The sequence below is a fragment of the Clytia hemisphaerica genome, unplaced genomic scaffold (genome assembly GCF_902728285.1).
Source record: "Clytia hemisphaerica strain Z4C2 unplaced genomic scaffold, Clytia hemisphaerica genome assembly, whole genome shotgun sequence".
NCBI lineage: Eukaryota > Metazoa > Cnidaria > Hydrozoa > Leptothecata > Clytiidae > Clytia > Clytia hemisphaerica.
The window spans coordinates 602,097-618,796 of NW_027103247.1; the positions used below are offsets into that span (position 1 = coordinate 602,097).

General features: G+C 34.2%; 1 protein-coding gene across 1 annotated transcript in view; it reads left to right on the forward strand.

Annotated features, from left to right (window-relative positions):
• LOC136816477 (ubiquitin carboxyl-terminal hydrolase 9X-like) overlaps nucleotides 1–16,700 on the forward strand; it is a 259,670-nt gene that overhangs the window by 222,527 nt on the left and 20,443 nt on the right. The window contains exons 2-29 of the mRNA XM_067072850.1: nucleotides 969–1,469; nucleotides 1,626–1,738; nucleotides 1,947–2,059; nucleotides 2,529–2,565; nucleotides 2,739–2,789; nucleotides 2,973–3,088; nucleotides 3,352–3,418; nucleotides 4,079–4,177; nucleotides 4,609–4,694; nucleotides 4,995–5,388; nucleotides 5,646–5,744; nucleotides 5,960–6,190; nucleotides 8,867–9,005; nucleotides 9,443–9,530; nucleotides 9,728–9,779; nucleotides 9,911–9,982; nucleotides 10,141–10,244; nucleotides 10,461–10,578; nucleotides 10,833–10,928; nucleotides 12,017–12,231; nucleotides 12,745–12,873; nucleotides 13,287–13,398; nucleotides 13,857–13,994; nucleotides 14,327–14,444; nucleotides 15,170–15,294; nucleotides 15,504–15,655; nucleotides 15,895–16,060; nucleotides 16,480–16,683. Of these exons, the coding sequence (XP_066928951.1) occupies nucleotides 1,088–1,469; nucleotides 1,626–1,738; nucleotides 1,947–2,059; nucleotides 2,529–2,565; nucleotides 2,739–2,789; nucleotides 2,973–3,088; nucleotides 3,352–3,418; nucleotides 4,079–4,177; nucleotides 4,609–4,694; nucleotides 4,995–5,388; nucleotides 5,646–5,744; nucleotides 5,960–6,190; nucleotides 8,867–9,005; nucleotides 9,443–9,530; nucleotides 9,728–9,779; nucleotides 9,911–9,982; nucleotides 10,141–10,244; nucleotides 10,461–10,578; nucleotides 10,833–10,928; nucleotides 12,017–12,231; nucleotides 12,745–12,873; nucleotides 13,287–13,398; nucleotides 13,857–13,994; nucleotides 14,327–14,444; nucleotides 15,170–15,294; nucleotides 15,504–15,655; nucleotides 15,895–16,060; nucleotides 16,480–16,683 (3,816 nt within the window). The 5' untranslated portion in view covers nucleotides 969–1,087. The remainder of the gene's footprint in view (nucleotides 1–968; nucleotides 1,470–1,625; nucleotides 1,739–1,946; nucleotides 2,060–2,528; nucleotides 2,566–2,738; nucleotides 2,790–2,972; nucleotides 3,089–3,351; nucleotides 3,419–4,078; nucleotides 4,178–4,608; nucleotides 4,695–4,994; nucleotides 5,389–5,645; nucleotides 5,745–5,959; nucleotides 6,191–8,866; nucleotides 9,006–9,442; nucleotides 9,531–9,727; nucleotides 9,780–9,910; nucleotides 9,983–10,140; nucleotides 10,245–10,460; nucleotides 10,579–10,832; nucleotides 10,929–12,016; nucleotides 12,232–12,744; nucleotides 12,874–13,286; nucleotides 13,399–13,856; nucleotides 13,995–14,326; nucleotides 14,445–15,169; nucleotides 15,295–15,503; nucleotides 15,656–15,894; nucleotides 16,061–16,479; nucleotides 16,684–16,700) is intronic.

Here is a 16,700-nt window from a genome sequence, read left to right on the forward strand (position 1 = left end):
ATTCCAAGGTATGCTTTTTCAAACTTCTTATTTGTGGCCATCAGTAAATTTTTACATTAGGGATACCAGGATGCTTTCCCAGGTCAATTTTACATTTAGCATTAGGCAATTACTTTTTGATTTTCTGGTTTACGGAATCGCCGATGTTTTTTTGGCAAAAATAAAATAAAATTGAAATTCACAAATATTTTTCTGCTCTTCTGATCCTTTAATGATCAGCAATGAAAAGGAAACTTTTTAGGAAAAATTACATATTAAGCAGAAAGGGCAAATAAAAGGGTCCTGTGCTTTCTTTAATGGCACTTAAACACAATTTCTCTACTAAAAACGTTCTTTGATTTTCTGGTATATGTAAGTTTTCTCAAAACGTATTTTTTGCATTTTCTCCAACATTAAAAATATTAGAAAGAGCTATTTTTTTATTTTTTTTTTCCATCCTCCGGTCCAAAAGATCATCTCCAAATGTCCATAAACCAGAAAATAAAAAAGTACTTGCCTTAGGTGAATTTATTAAAGTTCTGTATACTTCATTATTTCATCATGAGTTGATTTCTATAGGGTCTTCTTGTCTTGATTAGTAAATAATTTTAAATTTTAAATATTTTTATCTGGCTTTTTTTTTATTTCTTGATCCTAACTCCTAAACACTTTCCATTATCTATGATGTATGAACAATTTCCAAAACCTTTCAATCTATAGCCAATTGTGTTTTCAATATCATATTGATCATGTAAAAACATTTTGATGTTACTTTGATTTGATCAATATTCAAATAATCTCATATCCATTGACATTTTGTCATTTAAATAAAATGCTCCCATTAAATCATTGTGTTTGTAACATTTGCATTGAATTTCTACAGTATGTTATAATGGATAGTATTTTACTAGCTCATTATGATCTTCACTTCCGTAGTTTATTTTGACCTGTTACTTACGTATGTTTGACAAAAACTACTTTTTGTTCAGTCTTTCAGAGATGATTTAATTAATACACATTATAAGCCAACACCAGATGAGTGTTGTGTGGTTTTTAAATCACAGCTGTAAAGATTGCGAGAAAGGTTAAACAAAGCCCGCAACCGGGCATGACTGTCCACCCTCGAACTAGCTCAGGTGGGCCTGAGTTGAAGAAGACTATAAATGAAGAAGCAGATGTTAAAGAGCCTGTTGTCACAAATGTTGAAAGTGTGTCATCAGAGAAAGAAGAAATTAACCCAGAACAAAATGTACTTGAACTTGAAGAACTAGTGAATAGTATACATATTGAAAAACCAAAAATTGAAGAAGAGGAAGATGTTTCTATTATTACTGATGACGATTATGATGAAAATGGAAACCCTGTTTTTCCCCATGATTCCCTGGCAAAGTTGGATGATATGGTCAATAAACCTAAATGGATTATCCCTGTTCTTCCAAAAGCTGAACTGGAAATTCTGATGGATGCAACCATAAAACTTGCAAAGAAAGGTAAACATTCATTCTCAGTCATATTTTTGTCTTACTTATGGATTATGTCAATGTTACTCTCATGTTTAACTCAATCCAAATTTTTAGGACTGAGCTGAAAATAGAAATCATTTTTCTTGACATAAAGGCTTTAATTGAAAGTGATATTTTTTATAGGTTTGGATGTGAAAAGTGAAAACTGTCAGCGATTTATCAAAGAAGGAATGACAATATCATTCAATAAAATCCTTCTTGATGATGCAGTTAGCACGTGGAAGTTTGAAATCCATGTAAGTAATATCTAGTTATGCAAACAGATTAGTCAAACTGCCATTTCAAATTATGCTAATGCGTACGTTTTATTTTTAACAATAAATTTTGTTGGTTTTAATGTCATTGATCAGGTTGATCACATTGTCATTGCTTTGTACGTAAAAAAATACAGTTTTTGCTCGCTTGCTGTTTGTTTTACTGATCATTAATTTTTTCTTTACACAGAAATACATTTTGAAGAATACTGAGAAATTGATCGATTTATGCGTCGTTAAATTTGATCAAGATTGGTTTCCACTTTTGGATTTGTTGGCGATTGCTGTCAATCCGAACTCAAGGTACGATAATTACACTTTGATACTTCTTCAATTTCTATTTAAAGATAACACCAGATAACACATTTTTGCTGTATGTAAAGTAACCATATGATCTGATTCTATATGTGTTCTGTGTTTTGGGAAACAAGGCTAAGCAAAAATAAGAACAAAGATTAAGATGGTAAAATTATGGAAATATCTTTTGAAGCGGTAAATAAAATTGCTATGATATAGTGGTCATTATAACTTTGGTTGCTGCACAGGCAGCTGAGGTTCAATTCTCGCTTGTAGCGGTTCACTTGGTAAGTGAACGAACCTTCAACCAAGTCAAACCCATGTCATTTGAAAGAAACTGAGTGGTTAGTTGGGAGGTGCTGACATGATGTAATTGAAAGTGTCTATATTTTGAGAAAATGGACCTCAGAGCCTCCGGCAACTTATCCTGCAATCGAATAGAAAAAATACCTGATGAAATCATTCTCTTTTTTAGATTCCATGTCTACAATGCCTCAAGGAATTGTGAAAGTGTAAGTTACATATTTTAGTCAATATGCAGCTTAAATGTTATGACTGTATTCCAGTAGTTTTTTCTCTGTTTCCTATATCCAACATTGTTTAGCTTTGAATTATGCCTGGATGAGAATATTTTAAAATGCCACCAGAATGATTTTGAATTCTTGGTTTGCTTTATATTTTCTAGAATCCTGACATGCAAGATTATGCTAAACCATTTGACCACCGACAACCCAAAGTATGCTTTTTGTTTTTGTTTTTGTTTTTGTTTTTAAAAATGTTTTGGCTGTCATATGTATGGAAAAATAATTTGTGTATTTTTTAAATTTTAATTAATTTGAATGTATTTACAATGAAACGTAGGGCTGTAATTATTCACATGATTTCTAGTTTCTTTTCATATTAATGTTCTTTATTATAGGGTTGGGTAGTTGACTTGGTCAATCAATTTGGATACATTGGTGGTTTTGAGAAGATGAAAAAACGTTGCTGTGACATGGGAAATCTCAATGTTCCCATCATCTGTGCTCTTATCAAGTAAGAATCAGCATTAAAAGTTGTTATTAATTTTAAAAGACAGAAAGCAAATCTTGATCATGTACAAATCCCTCCGTAAATTCCTTGGCATTCATCTTGCATCCAATACCCCCATTTCAGTCAAGAAATTTCTTGAATTAGCCAAAAAAAATACAAGCCCTTTAAAAAACAACATTTCACCTCTTACTAGCCCTGTGCAGCCTATTTCTTTATATCAGTAACCAATATTTCCAATCATTTCTCTTCATTACTATTTTTTTAAGGCCTTTTGGATTATGCTCCGAAGTAATAACTGAAAAAGCAATTGAAGAATACCTTGTTCCTTGCGTGGTAAGAAATATTCAGAAAAACAGTATTGTAAAATCTATATTGTGGTGTCTGTCTACTGATCAGGATTACTAAATCAATTAATAAGCAGTCATTGGACAAAGTCGAGTCCAATATGCAAAAATATTGGGCGTGCGAGAAAAGATATTGGACGAGGCTTCGCCGAGTCCAATATCTTTTCTCGTAGCTCAATATTTTTCATATTGGATGAGACTGCGTCCAAATAAATGGTTTATTATCCGTTTATCGCTAAAATTTTTCTCGTTTTCAAGCATAATTCCAATTTAAAGACCGTAAATCTGGTTTCTTGGTAGCTTTTTATTCAAAAGTCTTATTTTTATTTTGTGACGTAACGTCAAAAAGAAGATGCTCAATTGTCATTGAACTCGTTGTGTGACGTCAATTTTTGAAATATGTAGCCTCCATGGAAGCTATATATTCGAAAATATTGGACAGCAAAGAAGCCAATCAAATGTCGCTATTTACGCGCGTCGGATAATAATCTTTAATAGAAAAAAAAGCTAATCCTGTTTTTTTTCTGGCAATCTCAGTGTTTTTGTAATACTCTTGGATCTTATTTTTTATACTATGGAAATTAATTTTTTTCGCAATGTGTATTTCGCGCTCCAATTGACTTAATATTTTTGTTTATGATTTTTCCAGCATGAAATCAAGAAATTTCTTGATTCTTTAACTGATGAAGTCTTAAAGAAAGAATCAAAGACGGAGTCAAAAAATGAAGCCATTTCTATCATTATCAAGGTATTTATTGCAAACATAACTTTCAGAGATGTATTCAAATACATCATCATCAATTGTGTTATACAGCTGTTTATAGTGCTGATCACTGGTACTAGATCTATTCAAATATAAATTAAAAATTAGTTGTTGTTTTTTTTACAATAACAGTACAAGGAGCGTGAAGTTTAATGCTTCTGCACTTATTCAAATGTTCTTTTTATTGTACTTTTCTTTTACATTTGAATAAGATTTCTAACTTAAGATTTTCAATTCCATACTCTATCCTACACATCTAATGTTTATCTTTGAGAAGGTGAATTTGTCTTTTTTAATTTTTTAAATTGTGCATTCACATAATTCACTTTCTTTGTAAAAATCAATGAAAGTATACAAAATCATGTTTTCCTTGCGTCCTAATTTTGACTGCAACATCATCTATTTTATTTTTTTAGAGCATGAAAGCCATCATGTCAAGACTACCTGGCCAAGATGAATTTTGTAAAGAATTGGAGAAGCTTCGTCTTCAAATGATTTTAAGGTTTGAAATTTTTGTATCCTTGTTTAAATCATGTGGTACTTCTTTACTTTATTTGAGATAGCCTCTAGGCGCTAGTTAAGTTTGGTTTATTCATCATATGCACCACTGGAGAGTCTTCTAAGAACTTTTAAAATTTTCCACCCAATACCTCACTTAAACAATAAAAAAGTGACGTATTGGGTGTAACAAAAACAGAAAAGTTCTAATTTCGTGAAGTCATTGCAATGGTGCATATCATGAATTGCAGTATTTCAACATGAGTATTTCTTAATTACTTACCTTCATTCTTTCACTGTTCAGACTTCTTCAAGTATCACCTTTCAACGGCAAAATGAATGCTTTAAATGAAATCAACCGAGTGATTGGAAGTGTTTCATATTACACTCACCACAGACATTATGAAGAGGATGACTTTCTTTCTCTGGAAATGGTAGCTAAATGGCTAAAGGAAAACGATGTTCTAGTTATTGTATTAAAAGACAATCTTCATCAACCACAGTATGTAGAGAAACTAGAAAAGATTATACGGTTTACTATTAAATCAAAGACATTGACTCTAAAAGATCTAGACACCATTTGGTGTGCTCAACTTGGCAAACATGAAGCCATTGTGAAGAACATTCATGATTTACTGGCTAAGTTGGCCTGGGATTTTTCTGCAGAGCAGCTTGATCATCTCTTTTCAAGATTCCAGGTATGTAATAGAAAATTCTTACACCTTGATGGTATATAAATTAGCATAAGCGGCCTCGTTAAGTGGGAAAAGAGTGATTGTCATTGTAATCGAGGTTGTAAAGAGATACTTCTTGAAATTCAAATTGAAATTCACAAAAAATATTTTACCATCGTTATAAGTGGAGTTCTTACAAGGTTTTTGTATCTTTGCTGAAGGACTCTTCGAACTTTTCTTTGGTTCTCTGTAAAGAAAATTTCAAACATTTATTTTTTCAGGCAAGTTGGGATACAGCAAACAAGAAACAACAAGAAAAACTGCTAGAGTTGATTCGGAGGCTGGCTGAAGATGATAAAGAAGGAGTGATTGCTCATAAAGTATTTTTTCTTTGCTATAAAATATTTATCATTTATTTGTTTAAATTTGATCTTACATACCTTATGGCTTGATTGTCTTCAACTAACCTTTTGTTTCAGTCTCAAAATCCTCTTACTCGTGAGATTTCACTTTCTTTGACTAGGCTTTGATTCTCCAGTTTGATGGTTTTGATTTTTAAGTAATTATGAAAAAAGAGAATAATTTTTTCCCTTAGGTATTGAACTTGTTATGGTCACTGGCACGCAGCAATGACCTCCCTACAGACATCATGGACCAAGCCCTGAACGCATTCATCAAAATCCTGGATTACAGTTGCTCGCAAACACAAGACCGAGATAATTTGAAATTTCGTTGGATTAATATGTGTGTAGAGGAGCTGCGCAATGGTACATGGGTTATTCCAGCCTTGAAGCAAATCAGATCAATTTGTGAATTGTTTTATGAGGTATATCTTGGTTAATATAAAGTTTATGAACCCCTTATAAATGAACTAGCAACTGATTAGCAAGCGGCAAAATATTTTACCGAGAAATTTATTACGCACGGAGCGAGCGTTAGCGAGCGGAGTAGCGAGCGGAGTGCGACTCTTTTGGCAAACGCATGCGCGTAAGCAAAATTTACAAAATTTCAATGATATGCGGGCGCTAAAAATGGAAATTCACCTTTTTTTTCGTCTAGCCGCTATTCCACCATGTTTAGCCTCTGGAATGTTTCAACTTTGAAAATTTCGTGAAAATTAGCGTTTTTTGAGAAGAAGTCGTTGCAGTGTCAATCTTTCGCAAATTTAAAAACCCACTTTCCCTTGGAAAAAATTGACGTTTTTTGTTTTTTTGGGACCCTTGGGGCATAAGGTACCTGTTGACCGCAAAAATTCCAAAATTTGCGAATTGACCGTTGATAACATTAGGGGTAAAGGGACCCAATGACGTCACGGGTTTGGGAAAAACTTCAAAATGCGATATCTCGAGTTTGAAGAGGAGTTGGGAGGTCGTTGACCCCTCATTCTATCGGGAATTTTATGGGGAATGAGATGGGAGGGTTTATAAGGCTGGAGTAGGACTTTCAAATTTGGCTGAATTTTGGCCATTTTCAGTTGATGACGTCATCAAAACAGAAAACATGCGATATCTCGAGTTTGAAGAGGAGTTTGGAAATGGCTAACCCCTCTTTGGATCGTGAATTTTATGGGGAATGAGTTGGGAGGGTTTATAAGGCTTGAGTATGACTTTCAAATTTGGCTGGATTTTTAGCCATTTTCAGTTGATGACGTCATTAAAACAAAAAAAATGCGATAACTCGAGATTGGAAAGGAGTTTGAAAATGGCTAACCCCTCTTTGGATCGGAAAATTTATTGAGAATGCAATGAGAGAGGGGTGTTATGAGGCTTTAGGACGACTTTAAATGAAAATTGGCTAACATTTGGGTAAGCAGTTTCAGAAAATCAAAACAAAACAGCCGAAAAGAACTGAACTCTCGGAATAAATAATGGGAAAACGTAAAAAAATCTATTTTTTGATAAGCTCTTTATATATTCTATTCTTTTCAAAAAGTCAGTACAAAACTACTCGACACACACACGACACGTGACACAAACCATATAAATTCAGCTTTCGGCACTTTCGTTCGTGAAAACCAAACAGTTTTTTTATCAATGCATGCATAAAAACTTGAAATTCTTTAATACTTGTCAACAATATTTTCCATAACAAAACAAGGGAATTTCAATGTCTTTGATTAAACCAGGTAACGAGGGATTTTTGTAAAAGCTCTCTCGTGCCTCTCCCAATTCTCCACAAAACTGCGTCTTTGACTTTTCAGCATCGATTCTTCAACAATTGACACTTCTTACTTCGAAAATTCGACACGTTTACAGCTTGACGATAGTTGAAAGTCGAGAAGTTCCCCAATTAGTTTTTTTTTGCAAAAATGTTGTTTCAGACCATATTTTCTCTCATCCATGCATCGAAACAAAAACATCGAAAAGTGTTATCAATCTAATAGAGAAACGCATTGATGAAGAATTTCTTCTCAATCGAAAAAATACAATACATCTTCCTTTTATGTGTATAATCAGGTATAATGTATAATAGTTTCACATCTTTGAAAAAGCTGCTGCATTTATTTTGAAGCTTCTGAATCGAAAAGATTTTTCTTTTTTGATGTGCATATTTTCGGCGGGAACTTGTTGTCGAATGTTTTTGTTCGAATCTAACAAGATTTTCGAACAAAAACATTCGAAATTATAGAGACCCGGAATTCCCAAGTTATTTTTTCCGAGTTAAAAACCGAGTTACGAAAAAACCGAGTTATCCCGAGTTATGACGTCATTTTTGGAATACAGTGACGTCATTTTACATTTCATAACTCGGTTTATTTTGCTTCCTTTAACTTTCCGAGTTATTTTTCGTGTAACTCGTGAATTTTTGTTGAATTTGTTTCCTTTAGCTTTCCGAGTTATTTTTGATTTTCTAACTCAGGAAATTGTGCTTCCTTTAACTATCCGAGTTATTTTTCCTTTTTTAACTCGGAAATTTTTGCTTCCTTTAACTTTCTGTAAATAGATTTACGTTACACTGATTGGCCTAATAAAAAGGCTCGCCTTGTAAAATATTTCTCGTATTGACTAGTGTTGCACTTAAAGTCATGCGATAACTATTACTTATTGAGTCTTCATTGGATTGGTAACTATTGATAGAATCTATCGGAACAATTAGAAATGGATTTCAGTAAAGTCAAACAAAAGTTTATTACCCTTTCGGTGACGTCATTTAGGGCCAAAATGATGTCATCATCACAAGAATCGCAGTATTTTGAGTTTTGATCCGTTTTAAGTTGTCATTTTACATTTCATAAATCGGTTTATTTTGCTTCCTTTAACTTTCAGAGTAAGTTGTAATTTTTATATTTATGGAATTTTATATTTTTGGAATTTCTTTGGGGAGTTTGGGATTTTCGGGAAAAAAGTACGATATTCTTTTGAGCAGCGGATTGATAGCCTTACATAACTAGTGGGCTTGAGGCGTCTATAGAATCCCTTTCGCTTTGCGAACACGAGACTCGTTCTCCGTGCGTAACCCCTTTTACGATTGATATATCAATGACAATTAATTCCACCTGCAGGGTTGTGGACAGGTGACAAGTCAACATGTTATTTACCGTAATACGGTCGTCGAAAATATTCAAAATAAACACGCTGTTGTTAGCCTGGTGGCTGAAAATCTGACAGTCTATATGAATCGCATCAGAGAAATACGAAAAGGTATTGTTGAATCTTCATGTTAAAGCCAGTATATCTATTCATGAGTCTGTTTGCTTATTCTGCAAAAACATTCCACAGCATTAAAAACGCAGACAATCAATTCATTTCAATTCTTATTCGACACTTCACAGTCAAAACATTGTAAACTCTATGGTCATTAAAATGTTATATTAAAGTGAAGACATTGCAGCGTAGAATCGCACAATTAAGTTACATCACGCGCTATCTTTTGTTTTGATGATTGGTTGAATAACTGCAATCTTTATGCAAGCTCAGCGTTTTTGAAGCAGCAATCCAAACCTCGAAAAACATTATGTCAATCTGGCTTTAATTTGCTTTTTAAAGAAGTAAAATATTTCTGAGTAAAATTTGATCCTACTCAATCTCCGTTTGAGCTAGGCTACCATCATGGTTTTGATATGTATTCCAATTTTTAGATTCTCCAGAAATGGATCCATCTACACTGGCGCTTGACGGAAGATACACTCACGTCACTCAAATACAAGAACGTCTTGACTTTTTAAGGTGATGTCATAATGTCATATCATTCTTGAAATGAATTGATTTCTCTGTGGTGCTCGTTTTTAGTACAGCCCTCTTTGATATTTTTGTGATTTTGGTTTAATTTCCATTTTATTCAAATTTTACAAATTCAAACAAATTGCACGAAGATTGAATCTCTTTTGAAAGATCTGGTTCTAAACCTTGCATTTTTTTTATAGATTTGTGCTCAATGACGGTAAAATGTGGCTATGTGAACCTCAGGCTGAACAAGTAAGACTCAATTTCATTCTTGCTGGGAATTTAAAATAATTTTTTACCGTTTTTATTTTTTATCATGGACATTTTTCATAGTATCATTCGATGATAATATGCATAATTTATCTTCAATCCCTTTTCCTCAGATTTGGGTTTGCTTGGCTATCAATAGCATTTTTCCTGTTGATCGGGATGTATGCTTCCAATGGTTTTCAAAGGTACCAGTAAAGATGTTGTCTAATATTTTCTCCAGTTCAAAAAACTATGCGAGTGCTTGTTCTATTTATTCTATTCTCGATTATCACATAATCAGTGTGAAATAGAAATTTTATTTTGAGCACTGAATAATCTTCAAAACCCTCTAATTAATTTTTAGGTTATGGGTGATGATCCAGATTTAGATCCTGAGATAACCCGACAATTCTTCGAAAACAACGTCCTCAAAATTGACCCTGCATCACTTAACGAATGTGGGCTACGGTAATGTTAATTCGTATGATCCCTTTGAACGTGCATATTCTAGACTTTCTTTCGTAAACTATGAGAACAGAAGATACGATTTAAGTTAATTTTGTTACGAACCATGATGAGATGCTCCTTTTTTATACGTTATGACGCAGTATGACGTTTAGTTCCTTCAGGGTCTTTTGTTGAACGATCTTCTAGATTTAATAGTGTTAATAACTTGCGTTTCAGATGTTTTGAGAGGTTTTTCAAGTATGTCAACATGAAAGAAGGTTTCATCCATAAGAAACGTAATGGTGCTTACGTTCTTGAAAATACGGCACTCATTGGTTACGATTATCTATGGCGGGTATGTCTTATATTTTGTGTACTTTGGAGGGTTTCGACTTCCACCGATCGAACTTTTGAATTCGAATTATTCGGAGACAAAATCTAACCGAGATTTTTTCTCAAATGAGACAAAGATTTGAATTGCAGACTGTATTATACACGACTTTTCTAGCTGAGTGGACCATTAAGTTAGCTCGAATTCCAGAGGGATTTGAATTAGAGAGTTTCTGATTTGATATTGGGCCGGTATATTCTAACCAAACTTTTCTTCAGGTCATCATCGAATCACCTCAAGAAATTGCAAACCACGCCATTGAAATTTTGAAAGAAATCTACACCAATCTTGGGACGAATCTCCGGTCACGCCAGGTAAGAACATTGAAAAGACCTAATGTTTTTTGTTGTCAACAACCCTTTTGTACTTTTGTAACTCCTTTTTTTGTAAATTTACAAGGAAATAATTATTTGTAAGTCATTTTTCATTTTTCTTAATTGCAATTACTTCAAGGACTGAAAAACCAGGGATAATTCTTTTGAATATAAAAAAACTCCCCTATAACAACTGGTCAGGTGGCTCTTAAAAACTCTTTAAAATCAAACTTTTAACATTTTTAAAATGTTGAGTCTTTCTTCAAATTTCATCGATTCCCCAAAATGGCAATAACTTCGAATTGCTATAAACCAATTTCTTAGCTTTCATAATAGACCAGCGGCCGAGGCAGTGGATTGTGTCACAATTCATTTTTAAGGTGGATGATTATGCTGAAAAACTGCTGACTCAGCAAAAAATATCGATAATTTTCAATATTTAAACCAAAATATCTCGAGATCTAGACATCGAAAGTTAACAAACCATACCATTTTTGGATACTACTAATTCAGGGCTATCCAGCTGTGGGAATGACTTTTTCTGAAAATGCTCATAGGAAAATGCTGACGTCATCGGAAAACGCCAAAAACGTCGATTTTTCGCCTTAAAAATGCCATTTCTCGGCACCAGGTGGTCGAAACTTAACAAATAACCCCATTTTCTTTATCTACTTTTCACGCTGAATCCGTTGGTAGTCTCAGATATTTGATTTTCAGACTTCGAAAAAACCGTTAATAAAGGGGGGACCCTTGATGTGTTCTATCGATTAACTAAAAATCGATTCACTCGAAAACTGCAGGAGATTCGAAGGGCAAATTTTTTTTGTCGATTCTACACCCTATTAGGAGCATAATATCAAAAATTTGCCCTGATCTAAGGGGTGCCCTACGAAAACCATTTTTAAGGCCTTTTTTGAATCTCGGACACTGGTCTATAATTAAATTATAAATTATGTTATTTTATAAAGATTATAAGAAACGATATATTTCTTCTCGAAACTTTACGTTTCTTGCTTACACGTTGATTAGAAATAACCATCAAAACAAAATTTTTCGTTTAACAATTTATATTATTTCCTTCCTTACAGAGTGATATCCACTGTCTGTTCATCAAAAACTGTCGCGAAAAATTGAAACCGTCCGAGGACTGGCTCTCCAAATTCAACGAAGACGTTGAAAAACACAGAACAGCGGTCTGTCGTGAAGCTCGCAAAATCACATTGTGTTTGAAAGCGTTGCGTGAGTACGTGGCTGAATCAGATATCAATTTTCCGAGTGAAAGAGGACTACTACCCCATTTCAGGTAATCTTTTAAGTTAATTTATACAGCGAATAAGTTGAGCTGTTTTTTTCTAACTAGGATGTTATGTTACGTGAAGAAGCAATACAGATCCATAGAAAATGTTTGAAAACAACTGAACCAAAAAACTATCAAAAGCAATCAAAACAGCGAACAACGAACAGCTTCGATGATGAAATTTGATATCACCCACGTGTGGTTCATTGTTAACGGCGATATTCTCAAATACAATGTCGTCGTTTTCAAAGCAGAAGGCCCATCTCAAAATGAGTCATATTGAGAATCTTTCTATCTTTGACAATGAAATCGGCCCTTCATCTTATAAAGGAGAGGCTCATCTACATGAACCGAGACCGAATCTCGTTGGTTTATCTAATAGAAAAATTCTCACTTTCCTAAGATACGAATTTCGAGATTTGCCCTTTTGCTTTGAAAACGACGATGTGACGTAACAATAAGTTATAGTTTTCACACCATTGTTAATCATATCTAATCATAATATGGTCATGTTTTCAGGGCTTTCCGCGGCAAACAGTTATGCTTGTACATAAGATTTTCACCACAAAACCGACAAATCGAAGACTTTGAAGTGTGGTCACACGATAACGAATCACTGGCCTCACTGAGGAGGACAATATACAACAGGTAATTTGATGCAAAAACTCTTAAACAAAATTCAGTTTTTGAAAGGTTCACTTTGGTTGAAATTAACTTCTTTTAAAAAACTGCTAGGGTCTGTACAGTAGCGTGCTTGTGGAAAGTGTATAACAGACTCCTTCTGAAATCTTAATCTTTGGATAAACATATTAATTGCCTTGGAAAAAATATACAGCAATTTAAAAAAAACAGGATACGATTTGTCTTTTTCAAGTTCAAGCTTTTCTTTTGTTATAACTGGAGATTCACTTTACCCGATTCTTTTATCAGGCTATCTGATTCTTTTTACCCGGCTATCTGATTCTTTTTACCCGGCTATCTGATTCTTTTTACCCGATTCTTTTATCCGATTCACTTTACCCGATTTACTTTACACGATTCTTTATTCGATTCTTTCTCAGACTAAAAATGTCATCTCAGAACATCAAGCTGGATATTTACATCAATGGAGAACTCCTCAATCCGTTCGATGACAAGAAATTCATCGGTGAACTCCAAGTCAAAGACAGAGCTGTAAGTCCTGGTTTACACCGTTTCTTATATATAAAAATTTATTGAAAAAATTACTTTGGTACAGTTTTTAAAACGACCATTAGTTATTATATTATACATAACCCTATGTTGTTAACTGGAATCAGTTCATGAATTTCACTGAAAAAGGGCATTTGTTTTTCAATCTTTTCCATCGCAGATGCCGTTTGAGCTATTAAGCTCTGGTTTATAGACGACCCACTTTTTGCCCTGATCTAATTGTTAGAGTGGGCCAAAAGCGGGCAGAAAGCTGGCAATTAAAGTCTTTGTTTGAAAAAATTAAAAGAAGTCATCGCATTGACGTCAAAAAGGGCAATGCATTGGCATCAAAAGAGACCGCCATCTTTTAGCCCCCTTCAATTCAAAATTAGAATAGGCAGGGCAAAAAGTGGGCCGTATAAACAGAGCTAATACTCTAACTTTTCCATTCATTTCTATAGGTTTTCACTGTAAAATTAGCGACAACGAACGAAGGTCTCCCTTCTTCGCCAGACTCCTCGTCAGATTCTTCACCTCCTCCAACGCCTCATCTCGGTGATGGTCCCATGTTAGAAGCTGAACAGTTATTACCCGGTGTAGTGAGTATATCCCCGATTTCTCTTCTTAATTTCCCTGGTTTTCAACAAACCCCCCTCTCTAGAAGTATAATTAATTTACCGATCTTTCTCCGATGTTGTCCTTGGAAATTAGTGAACAGTTTTTTCATTCAACATCATCTCGTCTTTTTTCCCATTTCCTGACAAAAAAACAACATTGATTTGATGTAACTCGATCGATTTGATACTTTTTAAGCACTTTACCTTGTCAGGCCAGCGCCTATAGCTAATTTAAGTTGAACAGCTGTTGTAAATTTGTCAAAATCATTTTGGATGACTTTACCGTTATTTGTGCTACATTTTTATCTTTTTAGATTTTATCGAAATCGAAATTCGCACACACCCTATTTTCACTTGGTGGTCTGGCGAATAAGTTTGGTATCTCAGAATTGAGGGACATGATTTTGAGTTTACTCAGTATATGCCCTACAGGTAATTTTTCTAGCTCGATTTTCGTTTCATGAGAGGTTTATTGGGATCGCTGTAACCTTTCTTCAATTTGGCATACTTAGTATCCGAATGAAGTATTGATATAAATCACATATTCATGGTCATTCTGTATAGATTTTTCATATAAACAATATTTCGACCTACTTATAATATATTAGGTCTTCGTGATGTCTAAACACTTGAAGGCCCTACCTTGACTTTATTTAACGTCTTCTCCATAATGTGCAAAAGCATTGGTTTCCAAAACCTTGACGTCTCATACTGACCATTGTCTAAATTTTCTTCAATTTATCTTTAATGATTTTTAAAGAGTGGAAGTTGAATGTTCGTGTCGTGAAGAACACGATGACTGCTTTTGCGGCGTCAAAAATCTGATACTTGTGTGAACTTTTGAGTCTTGTGTGAATATATAGTGATAGAAGAATCTATACAAGAAAGTATTTTTGTTGGGGATTGACCATGACCATGATATTTGTGTGAATGGTGAGAGAAGAGCCTGTGCAAGAATCTTTTTTAATTGTGGATAGAATGCGAGCTTTTGGATTGAAATTCTTTTTTGAAAAATACTGTAAAACAAATAGAATCACAAACTGCTCAAGAAAATTCGAGCGAAATATCAAGAAATAAATAACTGACTTACATACACGGTGTTTGGTGCTGTTTAGATTTTATTGAAAAATATATTTCTTTTTATTTTCTTGCAACAGATGTGGACACCATCCAACATATACGAAACACTTGTCACGAAGCATACAAAAAACCTAACCCTATCACGTATCTCGAGAAATTTTTCTTCGGTCTTTCACCCTTACAGTCTATGTACAATCTAGAGGTAAACAACTTGTTCTGATCTTCGATATATTTAACTCTTTAGTACATCCCATACGAATGCTATAACTAAAATGATTCACAACTTATTCTTCGTACCAACCATCTTATCTTAAAATTATTTAATAAGCGCCCCCTTCTTTTAAAACGCCCACTCGAATAAACGCCATTCCTAAAATCCAAAAAAGTAATACGGTAATCAACATATTTCAGGTTGTTTACATGTTACTGTTACCGTCCGTTGATCACAATCACTCGTCATTAACTTTCCAACAAGAATTTGTACTGGCCGGTGGCATACAGTGTATACTCAAGATGTTCTCAACGCCCAACTTTCTTCAAGGAGCTGATCTTCTCATCAAAAGGTTTTTAAGTTTTGTAAACCAAACAATACTTCATGAGTCTTTTATAATTGGTAAATTTTTCTCCTCAAAAAGTTTAGTTTAAGTTACTATTGCTGACTTAGTGGTAAGTCCCACACTAAATAAATTGTATTCCGGTATTTTTGCAGTTCAATCCAACTTTTTTGAATTGGTGGTGAAGAGTAACTGGTTTATTAAGTTAATATCTGTCATTTAAATTCTCCACCCTCCTTTGTTTTTAGATCGACATACAATGTTCTTTTGAAAGCTTCCAAGCTACTATTCACCGCTGTCGCTTTCGCTCACATCGCTGTGGTGGCTGAAGCTTTCACTAAAGATTCTGCAAAAGAAGTCTCGATCAGCGCTCTCCAACACAATTATGCTGTCACTCTTCAACAGGCTATACAGGTAATCCTTCCACCCACTGAGAAATTCTGTTGAATTAGTTTTCGCGAAAGTGAAACCTTTTGGAGGGGACAGAATTCAAAAATAGTCTGATTTGGCTGGTATACAGACATTTTACGCTGCAAAATAATCAAGTATAAATTTAGGCCATAAAAAGTGTCAAATTATCAATTATATTTTGGACTTACTTTGTAAATTTTGTATGCCTTTTTTCCCGTTGTCAATGCAGTGAAATAACAACAGGTCTTTAAAGTCCGAAGGGCTAGATGGCGTTGTTCACTTTTTTTGCTTGGTTAAACATAAAGCATGTCATCTAGCCCCTTCGAGCTACAGAAATCTGTGGAAATAACCAGTCGCCCGCGTAATTCGCTGTGTAAAATACAGATCAAAGCTCCTATTTATCACGTTATTTTTCACTTTAGAACATACCGAACAGCTACTACGACTACATCGTTCGTAATTTTGCCATGAAGCTTGGTCAAGGTCTCGGTAACCACGCCATTAAACAAATGCCTGACGAAACAGTCGTGAAGACGATACAAAAGATTTGCTGGTGTGCAAGCGTCGGTGATCTATCTCTACTCCAAGCTGAGCATATTGCGATTCATAATAAATACGAAGAAAAGGTTTGATTGAAATTTCC